Source organism: Blennius ocellaris, assembly GCF_963422515.1.
Source record: "Blennius ocellaris genome assembly, chromosome: 6".
Classification (NCBI taxonomy): domain Eukaryota; kingdom Metazoa; phylum Chordata; class Actinopteri; order Blenniiformes; family Blenniidae; genus Blennius; species Blennius ocellaris.
This window is the reverse complement of record NC_137655.1, coordinates 16,738,026-16,753,991: the sequence shown is the minus strand read 5'-3', so window position 1 is coordinate 16,753,991 and position 15,966 is coordinate 16,738,026. Positions and strand designations below refer to the sequence as shown.

At 39.6% G+C, this 15,966-nt stretch overlaps 1 protein-coding gene across 1 annotated transcript; it reads left to right on the top strand.

The window, feature by feature from the left end:
* Nucleotides 1–2,778: 2,778 nt before the first annotated feature.
* On the top strand, nucleotides 2,779–6,251 carry evx2 (even-skipped homeobox 2; the record flags this gene model as incomplete). Its single annotated transcript, XM_080497702.1, has 3 exons — nucleotides 2,779–3,172; nucleotides 3,425–3,663; nucleotides 4,206–6,251. 3 exons carry the CDS (start codon nucleotides 2,779–2,781, stop codon nucleotides 4,818–4,820), a joined length of 1,248 nt encoding a protein of 415 aa, XP_080353828.1. The 3' UTR covers nucleotides 4,821–6,251.
* Between the last annotated feature and the right edge of the window lie 9,715 nt (nucleotides 6,252–15,966).

Here is a 15,966-nt window from a genome sequence, read left to right as displayed (position 1 = left end):
AAAAAAACAAAACACGTGGTCTATCTTTCTAGAAGAAGAGGGAAGAGGATTCCACAGTTTTCTACAGTTTCCATCTGAATAGAGGTTTGTATTGAAGTACAAACCAAGCATAATATAATGTTTCATCCTTTATTACATCTAATGGCTCACTTCTCCCTTTCCTCGTGAATCTGTAGTTATGAAAAAAAGCGATTCATCAGATGCACAATTAATCCAGCACATATGCAAATCATCTAATTATATTACATGTAAATTCCCAAAGCTCTAAAGCAGGAATGGATATCAGTGTCTTACTTGAGTTTTGGGTTTTGTTTTGGGTTTGTTTTTTTTAACAAAAGCAAAATAAAAACATTGTGTTCACTAACACAAAAATGACGGTATTTAGCTTCGATTGCATTGTGTTTTCGACAAAATTCATTAATTGGACTCAACTGGAGCATTGTAAACCATTAAAAGAAATCACACATTAGTTTACATAAACACTCATTCAACAACCGAGAGTGTCAAAGTGTATTTAAATTACATGTAGTTGTACTGTGAGAAGTGAAATTAAAGCCTAATAAGCTCTTATCTGAGTTTGATCAGCCATTGATCTTTGTTTGGGCCAAGTATTGAAAACCAATATTGCAAATATTGAACAAAACTAATGGCAATGGAAATAAATGATGCCAGCTCTTTTGAATGGATCCGCGGTAACCTCACTTTAACAGCCACTGACCTATTTCACCATTATACATGATAAAAAGGGCTGAGCAAAGTTGTCAGGCTTGTTTAGAGGGCAAAGATGCTAAGGTGCTTTAAAAAATGATGAGTTAGTTGTTTTTTGTTTTTTTTAAGCAATTAATGCATTGCATAGTGAATTGGCGGTTGAGGAATCAGTGGTGTGATCACCATTCTTCTTCAGTTCTTCTTGCACCCAGTCTTTAAAGAACCTTGCATGGGGGTTGTTTTAAAAAAATATTGGAGACAAATCTTCTGTGGATGTGATTCGGTTCAGATCCTTCCATCTCCAGACACTTGATTATGTGGAATCACTGCTCTGTGGGAGGAACACATTCATTTTCAGATCTCGTTGTTCTTCTTCATGTTGAATAAAGACACACTTGCGATATGTTTGGGGTTGTTTCTTTTTAGTTTTTTTCTGTGAATGAATATACTTGGAGCCAATCAGATGCCTTTCTGCTGATGAATAGGCAGCATTATGCTGTGCAAGACTAAATATCTTACAGAGTACTGCAGGACACATTCTTTTTGCCTGTAAAAGCCCCCAAAGGGCAGCAAAGACACAAGTTAGGACATCACGAAATTTGCAGCCCACGTCTCCCATTCAACGTCTATCAGTGGCTGCCATTCTTAATTAAACCTGCAGGAGGCGCCAGAGGACGCACAGAGCATGATCCGCGGGAGCCTTTATTACAGTCTTCACTTGGAGAAACGAGCAGTCAGTGCATGGTGTTACGTCTCTACATGTCGAAGTATTATCTTAGATAAACGAGCTTGTAATTTTATAATGAAGAACTTAAGTGCCATTACGGTAAAAGATTCAAACCAGTTGGGGAAATGTACTTGAAAGATTGATGAACATGACGGATATCAACAGGAAACGTGTTACATTTATGTAATTTCACAAATTTCAAAAAAGACAATTGAACCGAATTACTATATATATATATATATATGTATATATATATGTATATATATATATGTATATATATTAGCAATGGTGTGACAGGTGGTCGTTAAATAGTAGTTAAATAGTAAAATGCGATTGACAAGTTAAAGTCATTTTAGAAGTGGCCTATACCTTTACAGACAATCACAAGCTTTATTCTGCGTGCATTCACGAGTACACACGTGGGTGAAGGTGTGATGATGAACGCATTATCTCCGCGTCAAAATGTGTGAATATAAAGTGCAACGTGCAGGGGGGGGGGGAATGAGCAAATAACCTAAAGTGCACTAAAAGAGAAAAGGCATGGTCGACGAGTTAAAAAAAAATTCTTCCTATTAATCTCTTCTCACAGTCTTAAAGCTAAATCTCAATGCACTCCACATACTGATTAAGTCGCTGAAATGGGCAAAAAAAAGAAAAGAAAAAGAAATAAGAGGGATAAATAAAAGAACAGCGATTACAGAGGGGGAGGGTGAACAGAAGGGGAGGCAAACAATAGAGAATCAAAGCATAATAATATTCCTAAATGAAGAGGGAAATGTTGCTCCGCTCATTTTATTAATCAGACTGTCAATTTCACCCAAGAGGCCAAACCCAAGAGCAATCTGAAACAGACTCAGAGATCAACCCAGGGACAAGCAGCTCGCTCCTCACTCCTCTCTTCCTCTCCACTTGGATATTATTCGTCTGACCGAAGGCCGCCTCCATCATCAAGTGACAGCCCTCTCCTATTTATTTGCTTATAAACCTGTTACAATAAATGATCATTGGAGCGACGTCAGCCCAGCATTTTAACAACGAACTGCAACCACTTTTGATGAATGACATTTCGCTGCTGTTGGGGAGGATGCACGGCTCATTTTGAGCAGTCGCTCGTCGATTGCATTCAGATTCTTTCATTTTTTGCGTCTTGCTTATAAAAAGGTTTAGAGACGGTTATTTAGACACAGTTGCTGAGTTGCATGCGGATTTAGCTCCGACACAACTCATTGGTGCTCCAGCCCCCTGGACAAGTGTTGTGGTGGGTGGGTGTTTTTTTTTTTTTTTTTTTTTTCTCCTTTTTTTTTTTCCCTCCTTCCTTCCTCTCGCTCGTCCTGCTCGGCTTAATGATGGAGAGGATAAGAAAAGAGATGATATTGATGGAGAGAGGTCTGCACAGTCCTGTGGCGGGGAAGAGGCTCGCAGACACGCCGGGAAATTCAGTGCTGGAGGCCCTGGAAAACTCCCAGCACGGAGGACGGCTCAGTCCGAGAATAACTTCGGCTTCCCTTCATGGAAATCTTGGGGACATCCCGACCAAAAGCAAATTTGAGATTGACAGTCTTTTCGGCTCGCACCACAACAGCGAAAACAGCTCGTCGGCGGAGATTTCCTCGTCAGAAAGCAGGAAAAAGATGAGCCTTTACTCAGAAGTTTCGCAAGAGTCCGATATAAACAGTGATGTGGAGGTGGGATGCCCAGCGCACCGCTCCCCGAGCCAGCACAAGGAAAATAACAAAGGTACGGATTTACTCGCCACTTCATGGTTTATTATTATTATCTATAAATATTTTGACATTATCAATATTTTCAACAATTTCTTTCTTCCAAATTATCATTATCATTACTATTATTATTATTATTATTATTATTATTATTGCCTTTTCCTGGATTTGAGATCAATATAAGTGTAATAATTATTATTCACCACACAAAGACATGACTGCAATATTGTCAATATTGGTGACAAACAATGTTGCGTTCATTTTGCAGGTTTTTCAGACAGTAATTCTGGATCTTCCAACGCAAGCTCGACCTCTCTCTCGAATATGAACGGCAACTCGGGAGGTTCAAACAGTTCAAACTCCGACCAGGTCAGACGGTATCGGACTGCTTTCACCCGGGAACAAATCGGGAGGCTGGAAAAGGAGTTTTACAGGGAAAATTACGTTTCCAGGCCGAGACGATGTGAATTAGCTGCAGCGTTAAATCTGCCTGAAACTACAATTAAGGTAAGCTGCATTTATGGCTTCCGTGTTTCCCTACAGTGTGCGTTTGTGGGTGTGTGTATGTGTGTGTACATGTGTGTACGTGCGTGTTTGTTTGTACTTGTGCGCGGGCTGTGCAAGTGTGTGCGTGGGTGTGTGTGTGCGTGTGTGTGTATGGTGTAGCAATAAAAAGCACAACAATTACAAACGGTTGCAATGGAAGAATTTGAACGCAAATATTATTATTCGTTTTGATAAAATGTGTCTTTTTGTAATTTCATTTGAACTTGGACTAAAAGGGTGTTATTTACAGACGGCACAGTAACACGTTGAATCGTTATGAGCGCAATGGATCTGGACGCTTCAAAAGCCAACGGCTAAAATGAATTTTTCTTTTCAAATATATATTAAAAAAATGGAGAAATTGAGAATAAATTGGGAGGATAATTCTGAGAAGTGTGCAGGTCTCGGTGTGTCCCCTGAGCCCAGGCGGACCCGCGGTGTCTTCAGAGGTTGAGAGCAACATGGCAGCTTCAATATGGGCCTTGTTTTGACTCTGTGTACAGGTGTGGTTCCAGAACAGGCGGATGAAGGATAAAAGGCAGCGTTTGGCGATGTCCTGGCCCCATCCCGCCGACCCCAGCTTCTACACTTACATGATGACGCACGCGGCAGCTACAGGAAGCCTACCCTACCCTTTCCACTCGCACATGCCTCTACATTACTACCCGCACGTCGGCGTCACGGCCGCGGCGGCCGCGGCCGCCGCCTCCGGGGCCGCCTCGTCACCCTTCGCCACGTCCATCCGGCCCCTCGACACCTTCCGGGCACTGTCGCATCCCTACTCACGGCCCGAGCTCCTGTGCAGCTTCAGGCATCCGGGACTCTACCAGTCGCCCGCGGGGCTCAATAGCTCCGCGGCGGCGTCTGCGGCCGCCGCGGCGGCAGCGGCCGCGGCCGCGGTGAGCGCGCCGTCGGCCGCCGGGCCGTGCTCGTGTCTCAGCTGCCACAGCAGCCAGGCGGCCAGCGCGCTCGGCTCCAGGAGCGCCAGCGCAGACTTTACCTGCACAGCGTCCGGTCAAAGATCCGAGAGTGGATTTCTTCCGTATTCGGCCGCAGTCCTCAGCAAGACGTCAGTCCCGTCACCAGACCAGCGAGAAGAAACCTCCCTGAACAGATAACTCACCCCGCGGCGCGGCGCGGCGCAGCGCGGCGCGGCCCTGCTCTGCTCCAGTCCTACTTCACGGGAATAGGCCTACTTTAAATATCACACCTGGGTAAACAATCAGGCAGCAACCAAACACACACACACACACACACACACACACACACACACACTGATATACATTTCTAAAAAAAAAAAAAAAAAAAAGAGTCGGATTGCAATTTAAAAATACTTTCTAACAAAATGGAGTGAACAGTTAAAATTTTCAAACAAAAAAAAAAACTTTTTTTAAAGGCTTGTGCCCGTGAATTGTACCATTTTTAATGGGTTGTGTTGAATTACTTTAAATATTTGGAAATATATATATATACACCAAACATTCTATTTTCCACCAATGTATTCTTTGTAATTTATTTGACACTACAATTTTCACAAATGAAACGCAGTCACAACGCAATTTATTTGGTTCAACAATCCCAATATTCAACAACACATTCTGCCACCTTTACTCATATAGATATAAAAAAAACACACACACAGAGACGTGGGATTATGCTGACTAAATTTAAGTAGCAGAAGGATCTGCTTTTTTAGCCCAGCTGCATATCTTTCTTCACTAGGCCTAATAGACTGAGATTTTGGCAGCAATAGCTTCTCCAACACCCAGCATCTCCCCTATAGGGATTCCCCTAATCAGCTAGAAGGCGCATATAATTTTGCACCGCCTCTTTCGTGTCAATTTCTATGTTAATAATGAGAGGATCATGACAAAAATTGCCAATCATGTACCTAGATGGAGCTCCTTTGAATACATGACTGTAAGAAAGTTCTTCGTTTTGAGACCCGCTGTCAAGTGCTAACAACCCGCGGAGGGAAGTCATTAGACATACAAAAGAGCTGGAACAAAGCGACAGTGCTGGTACACAGAATGCACTGTATGAGGATAGTCTGTGACACATGGAGGCTTCAAAAAAATATCACCCACAAAGCAGCATTCAAAGAGCCCCCTGATTTTCTTTTTTCTTTTTCTTGCTGATCATGGAAATACCTCGATATATACAGCAGCCACTCTTATTTACATTGCTGAACCTCATTATGTCAATCCTGTATGTAATCCCTGTAGGACCTCCTCACCCAGTGACGGGACTGAGCAAGGCGAAAGTTCAGACAAAGTAGCCTGGCCTAACAATCTGTCTGCGCCTGTAAAAAGAAAGAAAAAGACGAGATAAAAGAAATAAAAAAAAAAAAAAAAAAAGACGAAATGGCTATGAGCATTTTAGTCGTTCCTTGTTGGGACATCACTAATATGTTAATTATAAAACATGTGAACTGTAAATCGTTAAATATTTTGCAAATATCACGGATAGTCCTACTGATAAGATGAATTACTGATCTGGAAAATGCACAACGAAATATCGATGGTAGGCTATTTTTCAAAAAAACATTCTTTCTTTAATTTATTTTGTGTGACTTGCTGAATGTTTTTTTTTTTTTTTTTTTTTTAAATGTTGAAACACTGGATGTAATCGTCATTAGGACCATCACGTAGCCTACAAATTGGCTTGTAAATGCACAAATAGTCCAAATTCGTGACATGTTTTTTGTGCAAAATTCTGAATTAAAATAAAGAGATAGAGAACATTTCTTTACGGTCCACTCAAAAGAGGCTTTAAAGGGCTGAAAAACGGAAATTAAGAAATGTATTGGCCTTTGTCCCTGAGGTCTCTGTTATAACTCTATATCTCTGTATTTAAAATATCAATGACTGTATGAATTTAAATATTTTAACTTGAAAAAAAATGTGCAATATGAAATGTAAATCATGTTATTTATTGATCGTGTTTGTTCTTGGAAAATAAATAAAAAATGACTTTACACATTTCTGCGTCTTTACGTGACGATGTAGCGAACTAACATTAAATGAGCGGAGCTCAACGCTAAATCTAAATTAAACCAAAGACTCATAGTAAGTTTGTGATCCGGTGTTGGATTAAAATAACGTAAACGCTTCCGCAGACAACGAAAGCACCCCATCTTCATTTAGGTGCCGTGGCATCATATCTGTAGAGAGCATGTGTAACTTTAATTAAAAGAAAATACGCGAAAAGCTACAGGGAATATGAGGCCTGCCATCACGGGTCATTTCGGCCCTATAATTTACCATTATTTTTACATTACCTCTAAATGATACAAGCTGATACTGTCGTTAATTGCACTTGGTTAAAATATAGCCTATACACCAGAATGGCCCCTGGGGACTTGAAGATAAGTTGCTTTTTTGAACGTCCCCATTAAAGAAATAGGATTAGGAGAGCAAATATAGGCGTGATATATCACCAGGTTTCCTTGCTCTTTACTAAAGCGAGGGTTGCAAAGCCATACAACAAAGGCATTGAGATAGATGGAGATGTGGAAGGGAAAAGACAGAGGCCAGAAAAACACTGCCCACAATAACACGATTAGTTTTGTATCCAATGTGCACGACAGAAAAAAGAATTCATCATAATGCAGAAGACTGTCTGTCACCTTCACTGAATGGTTTTTGACAAGAAAATAAATCTTAGGGTTGTTTAATATATTTTATATTTTCTTTATTTCGGTGCTAATAGAAAAACCAAATTAAATGTCCACCAGCGAGATAGAAATGCAAAGATCGATGATCCTGCCCCTACTGTCCAATCACCCCCATTTAATTGACTGTATTTTCAGGGTAATTGAACTGCTTGTTGTAAATTGAGGATTTTATAGAAACGACATGAAAACTACATTTACTGACATTCATCGCATCTTTGACATTGATTATCTGATCAGCGCCGTGTCATGCTAACCTCCAATTCTTCATTACACACTGTTTATGAGCTGTTACAGAACAACTTGCTTGTTCCAGAGTGATTGATTGCCTTATTAACGCGTGTTCTTGTAAGTGTGACCGGACTGATTACGATGCATATGTTTAGAATAATGTTTCATTTAGCTGACTGCGAGTAATGCAGGGTGACAGCTGCTGCGGGAGGACAAAAAAACCTAAACTACAGGGAGCAAGCGGGGCCAAAACGCATTTAAGGTGGAGCTAGAAGAGCGCGTGGAGCCCTGTGGTCAGATCCAGGCAACACTGACAGCTCAGTGGGGTCTTCACTCACATCAGGGGAGACTTAAACACAACATTATGGCACGAAGAGTAGCTATTTTCTTAGAATTGCTGTTCCCCCCCAAAAAAAATATTAACATCACAACAACATTGCGTCGTTGGTCTGAAAGAGATGCATTTAAAGGCTCCATTCAAAATATTAGTTTACAGATCATCTAAAATAACACCATGTTGCTGACGAAAAAGAAAATCGGACACAATAAGCCAATAAGCCAGCCTCAGGTGGCGTATTTAAATATTTGACTTTAACATTTCATCAGAAGTAGCCCATAACAACAATTGCAGCCTGATGAGATTTATGCCACCATTATGCTTCTAAAGCGGTCTCTGCTCTGTTTGTCTCATATCATTGCCTCTGTTCAAATGTTACTTTCATATATTACATGACATTAATTCAACTATAGCTCATTAAGGCGGAATGAAATGGTTAAATTAACTTATCAACTCATAATGATGATGAATGAGGTATTAATTCAGATACAAGCTGGGCAATTTGCAATTTTGCGCGTTTTGATGGTTCTCAAATAACATTTAATACAGAGGGTCATCCCCTCAATCAATTACACCAGTCTATGAGTCGGTCGTTTGGAAAATCCTTTTTTCATGCATATGTATTGAAACGTGTTCTCAATTATTTTGGAAAATTGCTTTTATTGGTTTAAGAGTAATTCTTTTTAGAGGCCCATGGCTCCGGATGTAGTTAAGGTAGTACTATAAACTGCCATTTATTCGTCTGTTTTCGGGGGAATAACCTTTTTTTTATGAGAACGAAAGAAATACATAGGTTTCTACAACTTTTCTACGAGATTTCACTGGAAATCTATTAATATCTGCTACTGTAAAATGATTAAGCTGTGGCAGATCTGATCAGTGTCAAAATGTGGTTGTTTATTTGTTCAGGAGGGACCAACAACAGCGTGTTGAACGCTGAGAGTTTACAATGGATTACATTGTAATCCAGATTACACAGTATGTGGTTTTATTCATTGGGAATGGCCTGAAATTTTTGACTTTGGTCAAATGTGAACTTTTGGAAATTGCATTAGGATCTATTTTCATTACTGAGATGGTTTTTGGCAAAACTGGGGGCTCGAGGTCTTGAGTATCATTGAGATTTACTGTGCCCCAATTAGCATTGCACTGAGAGACCTTGTCACAGGTTTTAACCCTTTAACACCGAATGTCTCACCATACTCATTTTTCCAATAAAGAAGATATATAGCCTACAAGCCAAGGGAAAAGAGTGCAAAAAGAATTTCAGACTACAAAAACTGGAAATGCTAACCAATTTCTTAATTTTCTAGGAAATGTAAGAAATGGTCAAGATTGACAATTTTTGCTGTTCTCTGTTAGTTGTAATTTTTTTTGAGTCATTTTAATCCTAATCCCTGTTGCCTTGGCAAAAATTATTATTATTATTATTATTATTATTATTATTATTATTATTATTATTAGCATTGGATTATTTGCATGTAAGGCAAAGGCAGTATTTTTCAGGCAGCTCTCTCGGAAACTTTCCCTAGTTTATATTAGTGTAGTCATTTATTCCATTTAGACATTCCAATTATTAACTGAGTCACATCAAAAGATTTCTTATTTCACACGTCAGACCAAAAGTATATATTTTTAAAAAGCCACTCAATAACTTCACCAGCAACAACACTAAAATGAATTCCATCCTGTGCCGGGTGAAGCTTTTAGCTTGCCTGGATATTATGTTTAATTGAAAAAATGAAAGCCAACAACAAAGCAAAATTGAAGCTCACTGAGATAAGCTGATGCACTCCAACAGAATACAACATCAGAACTTCTTATTTTGTCTCCTAACATGTACAAAATAACATCCATCTGCATTTTAAACTTAATGTGGAGAGTGGGCTCATAAGACCTGTTTATTATTTGTTCTGGTTAGAATCTGACCTGGATCAGTGACTAAATTACCAAGACCATAATTCATAGCATATTGAATGAAATAAAAAATAATAAAAAAAAACCTTTACTGTGGGAGCACATTAAAGAACTCTACTCTATGATTGTGACAGATTGTCAGTCACTCATTATTCCAGTTACTGATTCAGTTAACAAAACAAGTGTGGACAGTTTGTCCCCACAAGGATGTCTCGAAAGCATTATATAATATAAGCAAATCAAACAGATAAAGACATAAGTGAGCATGTCATTAACTGAAAAGTGTTGGATAATACAAGATGATGAGAGAAACCATGTAAACCAAAACGGGTCTACCCATTCCCTTAGCCAGGCAGCAGGAACAACTGGCTCCTCTCTAATTACCAATGAACAGATGTGGTCAGCCTAAACTTATGCTCGTATGTTCAGAAATCATGCTGGTTTCATATTGTGAAATGGTTGGAAGGGTTTCAATAGTCAGTATAATGTAAATTAAATGTTTGATATGTTTGAAAATGTAATTCTCTACAGGATGTGGTGACATGGAGTGTCTGGCAGGCGTTTATGGAGGACCTCAAAGCCATATTAAGAACACATTGGAGGTCTTTTGTCACATTCACATTGCACATGGAGCTGCAAAGCCACCATTTGATTTTTTTTTTCCTGATTCCTTTTGATTTATGTATTGTTTTTTAATCCTATGAATTATGAACTGCTTCCTCCAGCTGCAGTTCAAATTAAGCCATGGTGTATGTTTTATAGACATCCATCCTTCCATCTTCTAAACCAACAATAGCTTGAAGCCTGAAGGCAGGGAACCATCATCAGTCCATTGCAGGGCCAGCACAGAGGGACACACAGCCACATCTGCTCACAGAAATGCTCAGTTCAGAGAGATCAATTCTCCTAACACTTTAATGTTTTTGAAATGGGGGAAGAAATTAGATTACTCAGAAAAAAAAACATGTTAACTTTTCCTGTGAGGTCGAATTGCTAACAACCTACTGTCCATCCATCCATCCATCCATCCATCCATCCATCCATCCATCCATCCATCCATCCATCCATCCATCATCACTTGCCTTACATTACTTTTTCTTGTTTTTTTTTTGTCACCAGTGACAACAATTTTCATGAATTAGCCTTGTTTTAGCATCTTGTTCAAGACAGTGTTAAAACAGAAGAACAAGACAATAAAGTTCAAGTTTCACCTGGACTACATTTGCTGTGGGCCAATTGAAAATATACCGCAGACTGAAGTTGGCCTTCTGGCCGTCGTTTGGACCACTCAGCTTCTTCCAATTTATGATGGTCGGAAGCAAGAGCCAATTCCATCTGACTATGGGTGAAAACGGTGTACATTCTGGACAGGTCGTCAATCCATCACAGAGCAAACAGAGAAACACGGAACCCCACCCACTCACATTCCCACCTACAGACAAGTTACCAATTAAACCCAAATGCATAGTTTTGGATTGAATAAAGAAACGGTTGTACCTGGAGAAAACTCACAGCAAACTCACAAGAGAAAACCCCTCCCAACTGGAGATGTTCTCACTGTGAGGCAAGGTTGCAAACCACTACACCACCAAACTGCCTCACATAAGCTGCAGGCATTGATAATTTAATTCGCCAATGAACGTTGCGGGAAAGGTTATGTATTGGTCTGCATTTATTTATGTTTATTAGTTTGGCAAAATACATATATACATACAACCTTTTGCAAAAACTACTGACTCAAAAAGCTTGAAATCTTCAGGGATGATTTGTCATCATTCAAGGACCAATCAAGTCAATTTTGGGACCAAAAGGCTCTGATAATACTTCCAATATGGGGTTACATCACTGATTCACATGACCTTTTTCAAATCTGTGAGTGGTTCTCCAGCGCCACACTGAGGTATAACTTTGCCACCAAGAGTAAAAATTGTGACATATGTAAGGATTGTATGGAAAACAATTTTGAGTACACTGACGCAGTTTTTTTCTTCAATCAAATTAATCTCTGACTCACTGAATAGTAAAGGGATGAACAGATCATACAAATCATGTCTCTCTCAACAACTTTTTTTTTTGTAAAATACAATCATATACAGACAGAAAGAGATCAACAACAATCTTTTTTTTTTTTTAAAGGCATCATACTAAAGGCTTCCATTAATAAAACAAGGATTTACAAATACAATGAGGCACGTTTAACTGGCGAACATCACCATAAAATACATAAAGACTCTTCAAAACCTTATCGTGCTGAGGAGGAAAAAGCAGCTAAATTCACTGCACCTACCAACCCCTAATCTTTAACCCCCTCCACAAGACTTGAGGTGCATTATCTCCAGCCATATGTACTATCGTGCACCGCATTCATTCTCTATGAATATTGTTTGCTTTTTGCATTATCATCTGGAGCAGCTCATCTTGTTGTTTCTGAAAACAATGGTCACAAGTTCTATTCATATATTGATATACTGCACCTGCATTTGGCAAGAGTACAAACCTTTAGTGTACTTTTATCTTTTTATCTAAATAAAAATTAATCTATGTGGATTAACTATCCAATCAAAAGATGTTACTTAACAAGTAAAAAATAATAAGAATCATTCTCAACCATTCATTTGTTCACAAATGTCCGAAGACTTATGGTTTGCACTTATTTCTTATGGGGGATTTAAGTAACATTGGAACTATAGTTGCAGGCAATCATGCAATGTGTTATCTGCCATTGGCTTGAGAATATATATCCCTTTTTGAGCCTTTGAATACAACTACAGAGAGGAGAAGAGGTTTGACAGTTTTACTTGCAGGCTTCGAGCCATTGTGGAGACATGCGGAAGTGTAGGACACAGTACATGAACAACAGAGCTGTTTTTTCTTTTAGGATACTCACTTTGTGCTGCCATTTGGAAGCCTTGCTGCATGAACACCAGGGTAATATGATGTTCTGAGTGTGAACTTGACTCTCAGTCTGAGAAAAAGGAAGTAAAAAGTAGAATTAACTCCTTATGGGGCACTTGTTGAAATACTTCTAAATATAGTGTTTTACCATTGGGTTTAATTGAGGGCTTGATATCTTCACGGGCAGATATTTCAAATAAATACTTTTTTTTAATCAGTAGGGACAGCAATGAAAACAATTTATACATAAAATATCTTAAAAAGTAAAAAACAAACAAACAAACAAAAAAACGACTACAATCGAATATTTTCAGATTGTTAAAACAATCTGTGATAAAAATACAGGCTGCAAGTAGATGTTCAAAGCAAGGAGATTGTGGGTTTGAGTTCATGTTGGACATGTTTCTGTAGAGTTTGCATGATCTTCTGGTGGATTTACTGTGAAGATCTGTTGATATAGAATCTAGATGGATGGATGGATGGATAGATGGATGGATGTGATAGAAGTCGGGGCATTTCATCCAATAATCGTTGGATATCACGGTGTTCTAGTGGTTTACCAGGTAACATAATACGTATTGCACCATACTTGAGTGTCATCCTTTTTAGCCTGTTTTAAACCTGCACCACATACAAGCATTGCTATTTATCTCTTCCTTGACCAAATCCGAGCAAGGTCTTTGGTTGCTCACAACCTACAGACTCTTTACCTGGTGGGTGTCATACATGTGTACATCGAACAGTCAGACCACATTTTGTTTGGATCCAGAGCAACGAATCAGACTTTAATTGGAGCACAGTTAATGGAAAACGTGAGCCATTAAGATTTCATTTAATTCATTTTGGAACTCATCGACATGCAGCACCATTATTATCTCTCCCAAAAGTGCTCTGAGAGGACAGTCTGACAGGCTGATCTGAAAAACAGTTTTATGGGTTTTGAAGAGCTCGTCACATGGATGTATATAACTTTTGATCCCGGATATGTGAATGGGGAAAAAGGGCAGGACATCTACAAAAATGAGAGGATACCACAACTATGCCAAGTGATGAGGCTTCGGCAGAGAGGGAACCGAGGGCACTAAAATACCAAGCTGACAGCCTTTGCACACCATTTGGCCATTGCTGGGTCTCTGTGGTCAACCAATGGCCAGTGTTTTTGTGGTGTGTCTGTCGAAACAATTCAGGCCTTACAATGCTTGAACATACAAAATCAGTGGTGGATACAGTTTGTGTGAATGAGATGTCGGACTGTCTTTACCCAAGCACATACAGTCCATAAAAACACCAACTTAATGTGGGTTAGCTTTATTTTAATAAACATTTTCATACTTACACAACCGAAATACAATTTTGTCAAACCAGAAAAAGGAATGCAAATGTCAGTAAACAACAACACAAACTAATTAAAGACAAAATTCAATGCCAGCAATATAAAAAATAGCATATTGTCACATGAATTCACAGAAAACAGTGTCAACCTGCTGTTCCACGACTTCTACGTCTTATATGTATCCGGCTTCACCACCGGAATCGGGGGGATTCCGGTGCCCAGCCTAGGGGCCCTGCTCCGGACGGTCCCGGCTTGGCGGCTTGGGTCGGGGCCTGGGGTTCTGCGCCCTTTATCCTTCTCTTGTGGGCCCCTCTTGCTTGAGGGGGGGGTCTTCTCTGCATTCTCCGTCTGGTGCCTTCTGGGTTGGTGTTTGACTCTCTGGGGTGGTTCGCTGGGGCCTCATGAAAATCATGTTATTGCCTCGATAGAGCTGCTCGGGCTGGTTTAATCTCACAACAGTAGGATAATATTGGGATTAGTGTGATAACTGTGAATAATATATGTAACACTAACAAGGGTATTTTATGTTGTCCCCCACTCTCTCCCTCTCTCTCTCGCTCTCTCTCTCTCTCTCTCTCTCCCTCCCTCTCTCTCTCTCTCTCTCTCCCCTCAATCTTCTCTCTCTCTTTGAGTGTGCCCCCCCCCACCCCCGTCTTGTACGGCAGCCATGCCAACTTCTAATAAAGGTAGCAACATGGGGAAACACTGTTCTGACATCGGAAGGCTCTCAATCACATCATATTGTCTGCCCAAGCTACCAAACAGGACAAGGGAAAAAGAGAGGGGGAAAAAAAACCCCATAAGTTAAATCATGAAAAGGTTAAATTTTTTAATCTGTCGATGAAGCATTATCCTTTGAATTGGTTTTATATACCTGCTGTGAAATGACTGGGAATTGATGTTTGCGCATTTTCTAAAGATTTAAACAGCAAAAGCCTGCTGTTTCATCAAATACAACAAATGTGGTCACACTCATCGAAGTAACTGCAACACGTTTGTATTATTTGTTCCAACTTAACTTGTGTTGTCAGCAAACAATGGGTTATTTTGTGTTCTGCCTTTTATGAGCACCCTCAGGCTGTTGCTGCATTCACTAATGAATCTCACTATTTGATTTTATGTATACCACCTGCAAATTAAAACATCACCATGGGAAACTTTTATTATACTTGTGTTATTTGGATCTGTTGGTTTTTCACACATAAGACACCTGATGGTTGCATTGCATCTGTCATATAATGTGGTGTAAATTAATGCTGTTAAAACTTATTTTCCAAGTTGTAAACGTGAGACAACATTGCATTCATTTGGCAGACAGTGATAAACATGTAAAGGATTTAATGACAATGAGAACTCATTTTCGGTTCAATGTCTTGCACAGTTACCCTTCGACATCGGGTACAAAACATTCTGTACTGAAACAGCGTTTGTGCAATAAATGACCATCTGATACAAGGCGAGCTCAAGAGAAAGACTATACATGTAGAATATCACAGTGCAAGTACATTGAAGTCTGAGAGCTGACGTGATGGTATTATTCAAGGACTGACACCCTGAAAGTCAACTTCTGTCTTCAGTTAACACCTCACCTACTTGAAAGACTAAAATGCCATCCATTAAACAAAAACAGACAAAAGGAAACGCAGAATATAATCCGGATTGCAATTTTCTGCCTATACGACAGCCACTACATGAAGTTTTCTGTGTGTTGACTGTAAACAGAACAAAAACATTGTCCTAAACATAAACATGAACGGAGCCTTTTACATTAGCATTTACTGTTATGATCTTTCATTTGACAACAAAGCACACTCCATGTAAACAAAACAAACAGGCCGCAGGTCGCAGCAACAGCTACAATCGCCCCTGATATCTGAC